At 45.0% G+C, this 12,482-nt stretch overlaps 1 protein-coding gene across 7 annotated transcripts in view; it reads right to left on the reverse strand.

Annotated features, from left to right (window-relative positions):
* Positions 1-12,482, reverse strand: part of LOC131101748 (CUB and sushi domain-containing protein 3) — a 234,036-nt gene that overhangs the window by 55,887 nt on the left and 165,667 nt on the right. For all 7 annotated transcript variants that reach the window (XR_013627730.1, XM_078792151.1, XM_078792149.1 and 4 more), the window contains 8 exons: positions 10,615-10,718; positions 10,349-10,461; positions 4,187-4,369; positions 3,660-3,986; positions 2,368-2,562; positions 767-905; positions 501-688; positions 241-429 (listed from right to left, as the gene is read on the reverse strand). Coding sequence is in view for 6 of the 7 variants with exons in the window: in XM_078792151.1 (XP_078648277.1) it covers positions 241-429; positions 501-688; positions 767-905; positions 2,368-2,562; positions 3,660-3,986; positions 4,187-4,369; positions 10,349-10,461; positions 10,615-10,718 (1,438 nt within the window). In the remaining variant the exon portion in view is untranslated. The remainder of the gene's footprint in view (positions 1-240; positions 430-500; positions 689-766; positions 906-2,367; positions 2,563-3,659; positions 3,987-4,186; positions 4,370-10,348; positions 10,462-10,614; positions 10,719-12,482) is intronic.

Consider the following 12,482-nt stretch of genomic DNA (forward strand, 5'->3'; position numbering starts at 1 on the left):
ACTTTGAAAGTTTATGGTCCATACAGATCCACTGAAAGTTTATTTTGAGTGTGGAAAAGAGTGTCAAATGACGAGATGCAATCAGATGCTATCAGTAAGTGTTTGTACTGTAAGGTTGTTTTTCATGGAGCCTTCTACCGTCCATGTATGAATGCAAACATATGTTGAGTACGTGCCGTACACAGATAAGACACTACGAGGATTAAAGACGGTTGTGGAAAAAGAAGCCTTTTGTCTAACCGTCACATGTGGGTAAAGCGTGGCTCCACCAGTGGTTCTTCTCGCAAACCAGCGGCTCCTCGTGGCTCAACCTGTAGCCCGAGTCGCAGCCGAAAGACACCGTGGACCCGATGGAGAAGTCCTGTCCGTAGCGGATACCGTTGACGGGAATACCCGGGTCCAGACAGGAGTAGCTGTCCACCGTAACGCCTGCAACAATAAAGACGTAGACACTCACTACGTCATGTTGGGTGCACGTGGGACTCAAACCCTGCGCTTACTTTCGTATAAGATCTTGAAGCCGACGTTGGAGCGGCTGTTGTCGGTGGTGAAGAGCAGGTAGAGGAAGTTGCTGCTGCTGAACAGGAACTGAGGCACCTGGGTGCCGTTAAAGGACCCCACCAGGGGGGACAGAAGGTTGGGTCCGTCGTGGATCTCAAGGAAGTCATAGCCCAGCTCGGTTTGGAATCTGTGGGCAAGCATGGAGGGAATAGTCAATATTTGGCTGGTTGAGGCGAAAGATAGCTTCTACAATGTGTAGCATCACCTGTCAAAGGTGACTTTAATGGAGCGTCCGGGTTCCGACTCAATCACCCACTCACAGCTGAGGGAATCCTTGTAGTAACCGGGCCAACCAGGAGACAAAATCACGCCATTGGGTGCCGAATAATGGCCGCCACATGGAGCTGGAAGACAAGCAAGGACGAGGGTGAAGTCAGCGAGGCCGGTGGCGAACACGATGGGGTTGTTGTACCAGCTCCCCACGGACTGCACCAACTGTTGCCCTGCTCGCTGTTCCCATAGCGGGCGGCGGCTTATTTATCCCGCCGGACAGGGGCAGATTTGGCATGCAGCCTCCTGCGGATTCGACCAAATGCACTCACCCAAATGGCAGAGCGGTAGCAGATGGATGGTGTTGGAGTGGCTTTGTTGGTAACAACTAACTCAAGAGCTTGAGGAATGGACACAATTTGAGTCAAGCCCCAGTCCAAAATCCATCTTGGCGTCGCCTGCGGCTAGCAAGTACGCTGAAACTGCTCGCTTTCTGCAGGCTGGCATTTTTGATTTGTCATGCAAGTTAGAATCACACACACAAAGGCAGTTGTTTAAAGGAAAACCAAAAACAAGGGACTTTAATACGCCATTATTCCGCAGTAGATAAGAAAAAAATGTCCAGGCATACGGCACACATTGAACCTTTATGAGGGCTGCGATGCGTAGTGCTATGTTTTGCGCTTTACAAAGCATGCGGTGCATAGAACACATGGAAAGCAACACCACCATGGTCAGTAAGGATAATTCATAATGCCGCCTACAGAGAACATACTAACTCCTTATTTTTAAAATCACAATTACTGCAACTTGCTGATATAGTTCATCTTCAAACTAAAATAATGCATAAGGCTAAAAATAACCAATTAGCTAAAAATGTCATCCAATACTTCTCTACAAGAGAGGAGAAATATGATCTCAGGGAAGAAGTACATTTGAAACACTTCTATGCTAGGACTACGTTAAAAAGCCATAGCATTTCAGTATGTGGAATCAAACTATGGAATGGATTGAGTAAGGACCTCAAACAATGCACAACGATGAGACAATTCAAGAAACAATACAAGTAGTTGATGTTTGCTAAATACAAGGATGAAGAGTCTTGAACCAGTCATGATGTGCTATATATATCACTATATTGACACTTACTATGGTACACATTATGGCATTGGATGCTCATACCACCTCCTACTTCGGTACGAGGTATATTATTAAAAAACAAACAAACAAAAAAAAAACCTTAAACTGTATTATGGAAAGCAGGAAGTGAACAAATGTAACAGTTACTGATTGTCAAAGTACCAGATGGAGGGGTAGGATTTAATAAGCTTTGCTTCTTCCTACTCTTTTTGGACATGTGGAACTGGGAACTGATTATGGGATGCACTCAATTGTAATCTGATGCATGTTCAAATGAAATGAAACCATTACCATTACCATGGTTTTATGACATAATATTTATTACATCATAACAGTCAATATATTGTGGACATTTTTCCTACCCCATCAATAGAACATTTTGTATAAATTTGGGAGCCGAGATGAAAAAGTGCCACTTAATTGAATGTTTTTGGGTTACGTCCATTCAGTTTGTACCTTCACATTTGGGGATGGGCCCGCTCCACATGACCTTTCCTCTCTCCAGCTGGCAGGATACGGTCTCGCTCCCCTGGGTTTTGATAAAACCGTCTTCGCAGACCACCGAGATGGAGCTGCCCAGCTGGAAGCTGTCTCCGAAGCGGCGGGCGTTGATGGGAATGCCAGGGTCTGGGCATTCGTTGTGGCCAAACGCTGGGGTCAGGAAGTTCGAGAGAAGTTATTAAGCGAGTGAGGGTATATGAAGAATGTCATTAGAGAGTGTCAAAACGATATTTTACACTCATCGCATTGACTGCCTTTCAGGAGTTCTATAATCCGGCTATCCCGTCTCGGAATAACTCATGCACCCGTTTGCAGCGTGCTAGCTCGGGTGGACTGGAGCAAAAGCGGCCGCTGATGAAATTCATGTGAGCGTGCCTGCTTGGGGGGATATGGTCGGCTTCATCACATTACAAGTTGGTACAAGAGTCCACAAGTTTGAAAGGTTCCTGTTCTTCACCAGTGCAGCGGCGCTCTGGTGTTATCCGCACCAGGGGGAGAAAATGACGGGTGCAGTGGCCCAAAAAATAATAAAATGTTACACGCTGTTATGAGCTGGATGCAGGAGATACAGCATAGGGGAGTCGTGGACAAAGGACTTCAATATGTTTAGGATATAACAACGAACTGATGTTCAGGGTGATAGGACTTATGAGTTTCGCTTTCGTTTTCCTTGACAGAAATAGTACTGGCTTAGGTGGGAAACGAAACCCTTGCGCTAAAAAGCAGCAGAAAGGAAATGAAATGTAACATCCGGCAATGAACAATAATAAAGTAAAGTGGCCTTTCTGCTCCAGAGCGATTCGAATAACGCTCCCTGGAGTGGAAAAAGGTTATCCTCTCATTCTGTGTGGAAGTGGTCCGCTTTTCTGCTTCTTTGTCTTTAAGATTGTAAACTTTTATTCTAAACTTTAAGTTTAGAAGAAGTAAATTGGAGAAGCTATCAAGTTAGCTTGCTATGCTAGCGGTGGCCGCCTGTGCGTAGGGTTGTATGTATACAAAGAATAATAGGAGTGCAAAAAACCTGTACTTAGAAAGTCAACAACATGTTTTCTATGTTCTTACTATGAAAATATTTAGTTATATAGTTTATTAATAGTGAATCCTACTTAGTAGGGATTCACTTACTGCAGGTCAGGACTGGAACCAATTAACCGTGATAAACGAGGGATGGCCGTACATGATTAGACCGTGAAGATCAGTCAACAGAATGCCAAAGAGTATCTTGTGAAAATGACAATGTGACGTACTGCTATAGGTGATATTAAAGCCTCTTCCCGACATGGAGTGGTCCGCCTGGAACTCCAGCCTCAGCGTGTTGGTGTTGGACGTCAGGTGAGACGGGCTCTCGGCACCCGAGAACCTGCCGATGACGGCGGCGTCGTTGGTCTCGCCGTCTTTCACGGTGAGGGCGTCGTAGGGCGCCTCCAGGTCAAAGTCGTTGAAAGCCAGGTGGATCCTGGAGCCCGGCTCGGACTGGATGAGCCAGACGCAGTTCATGTTGTTCCCGTAGCCTTCCGGGTAGTCGGGCGAGAGGACGGTTCCAGAGGGAGCCGTGAAGTTGGACATGCAGGGGACTTTGGGAGAGGAGGAAGGCAAGCGATGGGGAACATAGAGCATCTTTGCTGTTAAATATTCATGTGCACATCAACGCGGGTCATCGTCTGCTCCAGGCCATAGTAAACTCTGTGGCGGTCACCATGGCGACTGGTCAGATTGAATGTTATCAGCATCGCAGCAGGCCACGCTCTTTCTTGACTTTGGAGGGAATACTCACAGATGCATATGGGGATGTTCGCCGACCACTGGTTGTTGTCTTGGCAGGAGATGGTTTTCTCGCCGATCAGCTCGAACCCAAACTGGCACTCGAACCTGAGGATGCCACCGTTCAAAAAGCTGTCGCCCTCTCGTATCCCGTAGAGAGGCGTTCCTGGATCGCCGCAACTTTCCTTGTCTATTTCTGTAAAGAGGATGGTCACTTGTTGAAAGAAGTCCCCAGTTAATCCTGCTGCTTTAATATTTGCAAAAAACTTCATTTTGTGAAGCCTCTTTTGGGACATTGCTGTGGGAATCGCACACAAACAAACTGGGGGGCGGAGGAGATGGGCTGAGGCGTTGTGGATTTTTGCTCTTCTCCGGGGAGCTGCTAAAAAAAAAACGATAACACAGACGATCCACAGCCGCTTCCTCTTTTAACGAGGTGCCGCACCTATGGCACGTTGGTTAGACACGGCGGGGGGAATCACTTACAATGTGATTCACTGTTTGGGTCTTTGGGAAGGCGCACAAGAAGCCAGCAAGAAGCCAGCGACCTGCTCGTTAAGGAGCGTGTGCGGCGACCGTAACCTTTAGCCGGATGCATTGTGTCTTTGGAGTTACAAAAAGAGCAGAGGCCACAAAAAAGTGGACGTTATAGAGCATCACGAGCAAACTGGCTGAGTAAAAAAATAAATCCAATGCTAATGCTCGAGGCTGAAGTCACGCAAACATCTTGCAGTCCAATAAATGTGGTACGGTGGCCGTAAAACGTAGCGTGGAAAGAATCATTACCATATTTTCCTTGTAAAGTCTCCAACTAGAGAGTGTACTTATTATGCTAGCTAGAGGCACCAGTCACATACAATTGTTTGCATTCTATTCCAATTTACACAAAGTGATAGCTTTGACTTTTTGATATTTGCGGTCAGGATACACGAGGACAAAGTAGTATATCCATGGACAACCTGCCCGTCTGAGGCCGGATGAGTTCAAGCGATGATGTATTGCCCAGAATCCTAATAACAGGTTGATTTTTGGAAGAAAAAAAAGGAAAACAAAGTCACTACATGTTTGATCACTGATCCGCTATTTACAAATGGAATCAAAAAACATGAAAATAATACAAATCAAATCATACAAATGACTTCTTTCAACAAAAGTACTTGGAACATGTTAAGGTCCAGGTACTTCATTGCGGGAATCAAACAATGACCACGGAACTAAAACACTGGCAGTGGAAATGTTTACGCCACCGCCAGCGTCCTGCAATCCAAGATGGCCGTATTTACATGTTGCATTAACTCGGGTGTCACTCTCCCACGCGGAAGCACAGAAAAATGGTAGCTCTGAGATGGACTCTAGCGTGAAGAAGATTGCCTTTGCCGTTTGCAGCGTCAGGAGAATGACTTCCACTTATTTGCTCACCGCGCCGAGAGCGAGTTCGAATCCATCAGCGCCACAGCGCCGTTAAAAGGAATTAATGTCCCTGGTCTGATCATAAGATTAGACGGCGCCCCCTTTGATTCTGCGTCAAATGCCACTATGTCGCCATCACTCTTTTGGAAAATTTGGTGGATGGCATTCCTGGGGATCTATTTGGGCTCGGCCCACCTTTGCTTGACTCCTGCCTCTTCTTCTCCAGCACTGACCCATTTTCACTCTTATTTACCGGTTCTGCTGTATGTACACTTTTGTGTGTTTATGCGTGTGTGTGTGTGTGTGATGTATTGCATTAATTTCCATCATGACATCGTCTTTATGAGAGCCGCGGAGTCAACCAATCACAGCCTTACCTCGCAGCACACACAGGAAAGAATGGAGAACAAATGACTTTGGAGGGAACATTTCTATACAAATGTGTGTTTGTGTGCAACTCCTGAGATTGCACACTCCGCTCCACATATAATATTCCATCATGCCGGCCGCATTCTTCATGGGAATGCACATATGGCACGTAAATGCACTTAAAGATCCAAGAGAGAACGTAATAGATTTTGGGAGGATAATGAGATTGGGGTGGAAGGAAAAAAAAAAAAAACCTGCATCGGCTGGTTTCTCTTTTGTGACCATTGTGAAATTGATTTGCGAGGCTGCTAATAGCATTGGAGGCTTACCTGTGCGCTCTAATCTTTTACTTCATGCAATAAACCTCTCTCTGTTTTGCCTATTTTCTCTGCTTTTATGTGCTCCAGACAAAGCTGTGATGCATTAAGAGATTAAATCAAACTTTGGACTGCCAGAGGAGTGGATTGCTTTGTGCTTTCCACACAAAAACCTCCCGTCCAATAAGCGTGAGGGAAGTAAGGAAGGAGGGCTGTTGAAGTGGGATGCTCCCGTCAATATGACAGGAAGTACTGGGCTAGTTGCAAACAGGTTTTTTATGGTCCAAGTATGAAAATATTCCATTTATACATAAAGAATCCTACTTCACCGACATTCACAAGCCACGTATACATGGACCCAAATATTCCAATGGCATTCGGTTTATTTGCTCAAACGAAAAGAATGGAACCTTTGTATACACCTCATTCCCATGGAAAAGTGCAAATCCAAATATATAATCTGATTCACGGGGGTGGAATATTCCTTTCCCCTATCCGATTGAGGTATCTTGTACCCGTTCTTCTTTGTTGTGTTTCTTCTTCTTCTGTTGTTTATTGGCGGTTGGCAAGCAGCTTTGGTGTGCATTAGCGCCACCTGTGGCATCTAAATCTAAACCCTTCTATACTTTATCCACGAGTCCAGTTTGATTCAAAAAGAAAATATATATCTATATAAAACATGTCCCGAGTTGAATGGTAAAATATCAGCAAGATTGAATTTGATCTTTTCCTGTTTAAATTCATCCCGGGTGCGATCTTTCTGCGCATGCTCAGATATGACGTAACACGCAGATCCAGACCTTCTTCACTTTTAAAAATGGAGGCCAGCAATTGGCACTGGACTGCTAAGCAAAGTTTGTTTTTGATCCAAACTAAATTTCAAGACCGGACAAAGGAAATCTGGCAATACGGAGTTATTTCAACAAGTGGAAGAAAAACTCACGTGATGTTGATGTTTACGTTTTACTGGGCATGCCCCATTGACTATTCTGTTTGATTATAGCGGCGCATGTAGACAAGAGATTGGAATATTCCTTTCCATGGATACCATTGTTTTCGGAAAGGTCATTCGGAAAGAGAAAAAACTCCTCATGTAAACGTGGCTACAGTCTGGTCTGGAAGCGATTAACAGCAATAAACACGGCTTTGCCCACTCCAGTATTACCACAACCCTTACTGGTAGCTATTTGTACCGGTCCGCCCCAGACCAGAGTACTGGACCACAAGTGTGATTGCAGCCAAAGTAAGTTAGCCGTCAACCACATGGAAGCACAGTGGGAGCCTTGTTGACTGTAAAACAAGCGACATGTATAGCTGCGCTCACATTGTGTTCCACTCGTATTACCCCAACACTTCCACTGTGAGTCAGCCCTGCGTGGTTATATTAAGACGCTTGGCAAGGACCTTCAGGGCCGACCCTCCAGGCACCCCCCCGCAGAGCACAAAAACTCAATACCACGGGCGCAACCCTGACGACTGTGACAAGTCGCTTGCTAACGAGCTCAACAATGCTCATAAAAGATTTGTTGTCCTCTAAATGATCAGGCTGAGTGCCAAATGGAATTAGATCCATTTTGTCTCTCAGACGGAATGTCCTCATTAATAAACACAAAAATACAAGGCTTGGTTTTTTTTCAAGTTTGGACATCTTGTGCCACCATGCTCCTCCCTAAGTGGTGCCGGAGAGCTTTTAGTCCCTTTCATGCGAAGGTGACCTCTTCATGATGTTCCAAGAGTCATATGAGTCCCTGAGGTCTGATCAACAGGATCCAGGGTGAGAAAACGCCATAATCTCCGTCACTTGGCTGCAGCTTGCCATAACATCATAAACAAAGACGTAAAGCAGGCTTCGCTATGTATCTTAAGATAAGAACTCTGCCAACTGCAATAACATAAAACAGGCTTCGCTACAAATCAATCTGCCAATTATCCTGACAGTAAGCTTGATCATTTCGTCTTCAGGACTACGCTAGTGTTGCATCCGCCTGTCCCACTTCATGTTCTGCTGTTGTAGCTCGCCGACACAACAGCGCTTCTTGGAGACAAACACAGCTCATTTGCATTAAAGCTACAGGCACACGGAACTGCGTGTTCCCGGTAGGCTTTACTAAAAGCACTTTTACACTGTCTAAAGTTTAGCATCAGGCTTTTACGTGTATAAAAGTGTCATGAAGACACGTAATATGGGTCATGAGCCCGAACAGACGTCCTTCCAGACACGTGTTTAGCACACCTCTGCTCCATGTTTATGGAACTCTGCATGAATGGCGTTTGGAGGAAGTCATTTCTGGCAATGAGTCATTCTCCAAAGCGCTGGCTTTTCTTCTTTTTAGAAAAAGCAGCCTGGCAACATCATCCCGTTAGGAATCTAAAAATATGCAGCGTCATCGTCAACAAAGCCGCTGTTGTACTACGTACGTAGCGGTACTTCCTTCTGCTCCTTGATGGGATGACTTCATTCAACGTCAAAGCCTCCATCTCTGATAAAAATGTCCTCTTACTACACCATTACCACACCTAATGTCCTCCATCTCCCACACTCTTCATTTCACATCTTTGGAGATTTGATTTGACATTTTTCATCTGCTCTTTTTATGCGCTTTTAAATGTTTTTTTATTACAGCCTGGGATGTCAAGGTGAGTTTTTGCAGCACGGGATGACCATGTCTGGGGGGAAAGGTATATCATAATGTTTATTGTTTTCTATTCATCTTTAAACATGGCAGTTTTCAGCGCCCCCCCCCCCCATTATTTGACATAGTCCCATCCAGGGGCAGTGATGGGAATAAAATAATGTTTAAAATAATGGCGTTACTAACACCGTTACTTTTTTCAGTAATGGGTAATCTAATTAATTACTTTTACTATCAGCATAATGCCGTTACCATTTTCGACACCCTGTTACTGCCCGTTACTGAAGCCGCTTAAAATATATCACCGACTTCATAACTAATCTGCAGCGCAGTGAGAGTGTGAGATTGTTGCAGAGTGACAAGGGACGGGGTGAGATAACCACATGAGCCAGGGGTCCCCAACCGCCGGGCCGGGGACCAGCACCAGTCCGTGGCGCATTTGCTACCGGGGCCACACAGAAATCATCAATAATTTATTATTTATTATTATTTAATTTACGACTCACTGTCTCCCATCACACCTACGGGACGAAACAAGCTCAGGCCTCCCACTGATTCAGCGTGTGAGTTATATTTTCCCTGCACTTAAACATTTGTTTTTAGCCCCGTCCTGTTATTTTATATTTGCTGTATTTTTCTGCCACACACGCCGGTCCGTGAAAAAAAGGCCCAAATCACACCGGTCCGTGGTGATAAAAAGGTTGGGGACCCCTGACATAAGTAATGAGGATTGGCTAAGGCTTAGTAAAATTGCGTCTTTGGCCAATCAGAGAACTTGGGTGGGCGGGTGTTTAGCGTACGTCCAAACATTGTTTGCCAAATGAAAGTACAGACACTACTTTAACCTTGTTCATGTCGAAGGTAAAATGTACTTTATGTCCTAGAATAAAAAACAGGTCTTGTGTGAGCAACTCAAACCCACAGAAACACCCGTCCACTGCAATAAATGCAAACCTCTGTAATGGTACTCGTCTTTGCTGTGTGGGAGTAGGGGGAATAGTTACTTTTACTGGTAATTGTGTTACTTTTGTAGTGGAGTAACTTTTTTTAAGTAACTAGTAACTATAACTTTTTTAAAGTAACTTTCCCAACACTGTCCAGGGGTGTCCAAACTGTGGCCTGTTTTATTTTTTATGCATTTAAGTTTATTATGACATGTTCTTATGTTGCTTTACAAATGATCAACGTGGTCCACGATGGAAAAAACATGGACTGGCCACACGTGCTCTCATCGATTTGGGATGAAAGTGGAACTATAAAAAATATAAACTAAAACTTGTGTGTGATGTCAGCATTAAAAAAAATACTCCCACGTCTTGTGACTGCCAGATAGTCGGCTTTACTACAAGACGTGTAGCGAAGCCTGAGGAAGACGGTCTTATTGAAAAGCCACTTTAGCATAACGTCGCCTTCAATGACACTGCTGTGTGTTTTCTTCATGTTTACCTTTGTAGTTGATCTTAAAGCCGATGGAGCCCACACTCTCGTCGGACTGCAGGTGGAGCCACATCTGGTGGGTCATGCTGACAATCAGGTCAGGGACAAAGCTGCCCGACAGCCTGCAACACATCATCATCATCATCATCACCATAATAACCACCATCACCATTAGAAGTAACAGCTCATCGAGAGCGCCGCCCTGAATCGCCGCTGCTAACGAGTCACTGGAACTTTTCCGTTTGCAGGGGCGGGAAAATACCCGTCATACTTACACCTGCAGGATGGTGGTAGGATCTCCCACCTCGCCTCCATCTCCGATCGTGAGCGTGTCGTAGGCTATCTCCAAGTCGAACTCTTCAAAGTTGATCTGGATGACCTTCAGGAGAGAAGACGTTTGGGAAACCTTGACTGTAATTGACTTGGAAACAACGGAACAAACAACGGAACAGGCTGGAGATGTCAAGCATGAAGTCGGTCGGTTTCTCCATCGAATCAAAACACAGCAGGTTCTCCAGGACTGAGCCTCGACCGATGGTGAGGTTTCACTTTGAGTTCCTGAATGCATCATACGGCATCGCAAAAAAAGAAGCCTGTGAGAATCGGCACAAAGCTCCAAACTCTGATCAGGAATTATTCAACCAACATTCTCAGTTTCCTGTGAGAGAGGAGGGGGAGGAAGAACAAGGAAGCCCGAGCAGGAGAAACACGAGGGCCACTGGGGAAGGGGGGGGGTGCTAATAATAATGAGCCCCATCTTTGATGCTGGCCGAGGACTGTGTAAGAATATTTCAAATTTGATTTCACCCTCAGGGTGAGATTGAAAGCTCGCTCTCTCGCTCTCCAGTTCGTCTTCCTCTCCTGCTTGAGGGGAATTTCCAGATTTGCAGATTCAATATCCCGTTGGTAGACTTCAGAAACATCTCGCAGGCTTAAAGTGGGGTGGAGATGTTTACGTGACCTCCCTGAGCAAACACACCAGCCCTGGCTTAATTCAGCCTTTGTTTTCCCAAAGATGATTTGATTTTTAGTCAAGTTACGCTACGTGCTGCTGGGAGAGCAGGAATTAATAGTTCCGGCTCGTAGACCCGTTCCTCATCCCCGCTGAACAATGGCGGCACACCACTTTCATCTCGACCCCTCGTTTTTGTCCGTTTACCACGGGAAGGACACGTGTTCCCCACCGTTTCCCACATTCATTCATTTCCTTCTTTCATTATTCATTCATTCATTCATTTCTACCGCTTTTCCTCACGAGGGTCGCGGCGAGGTGCTGAAGCCTATCCCAGCTGTCTTCGGGTGTGAGGCGGGGTACATATTGGCGCCAGCCAATCACAGGGCACATATAGACAAACAACCATTCACACTCACATTCATACCTATGGACAATTTGGAGTGGCCAATTAACCTAGCATGTTTTTGGAATGTGGGAGGAAACCGGAGTACCCGGAGAAAACCCACGCATGCACGGGGAGAACATGCAAACTCCACACAGAGATGGCCGGGGGTGGGATTGAACCCTAGTCTGTGACGTCGGTGCACTATACTTAAAAACAAAATTGTCCATAGGTATGAATGTGAGTGTGAATGGTTGTTTGTCTATATGTGCCCTGTGATTGGATGGCGACCAGTCCAGGGTGTACCCTGCCTCTCGCCCGCGTACCCAGCATAACTGGGACCCTACTGAGGACAAGCGACATAAATAATTCATGTTTGCTTTTTTTAATGCAAAAAAACCCACAAATATGTATACCGTATTTTCTGGACTATAAGTCGCTCCAGAGTATAAGTCGCACAAGGCCAAAATTGCATAATTAGGTAGAAAAAACATACATACGTCACAGTATAAGTTGCATTTTTTGTGGGTAATTTATTTTAACTACTTAACCAAAACAGACATTACGTCCTCTTGGAAGGCAAGTTGTAACAATAAAAGAATAGAGAACAGGCTGAATAGGTGTAAGATATGCTAACACAATGCTTATTCAGCTATACCAAAAATAAACATGAAAGAAAAGGTGTCCAGTGTTTATGTAACATAACAACACTTTTTTCATTTATAAGTCACTCTGGAGTATAAGTTGCAGGAACAGCCAACCTATGAAAAAAAGTGCGACTTATAATCCGGAAAATACGGTACATA

Source organism: Doryrhamphus excisus, linkage group LG7, assembly GCF_037039965.1.
Source record: "Doryrhamphus excisus strain RoL-2023G ecotype Guam linkage group LG7, RoL_Dexc_Guam_v1.1, whole genome shotgun sequence".
Lineage (NCBI taxonomy): Eukaryota > Metazoa > Chordata > Actinopteri > Syngnathiformes > Syngnathidae > Doryrhamphus > Doryrhamphus excisus.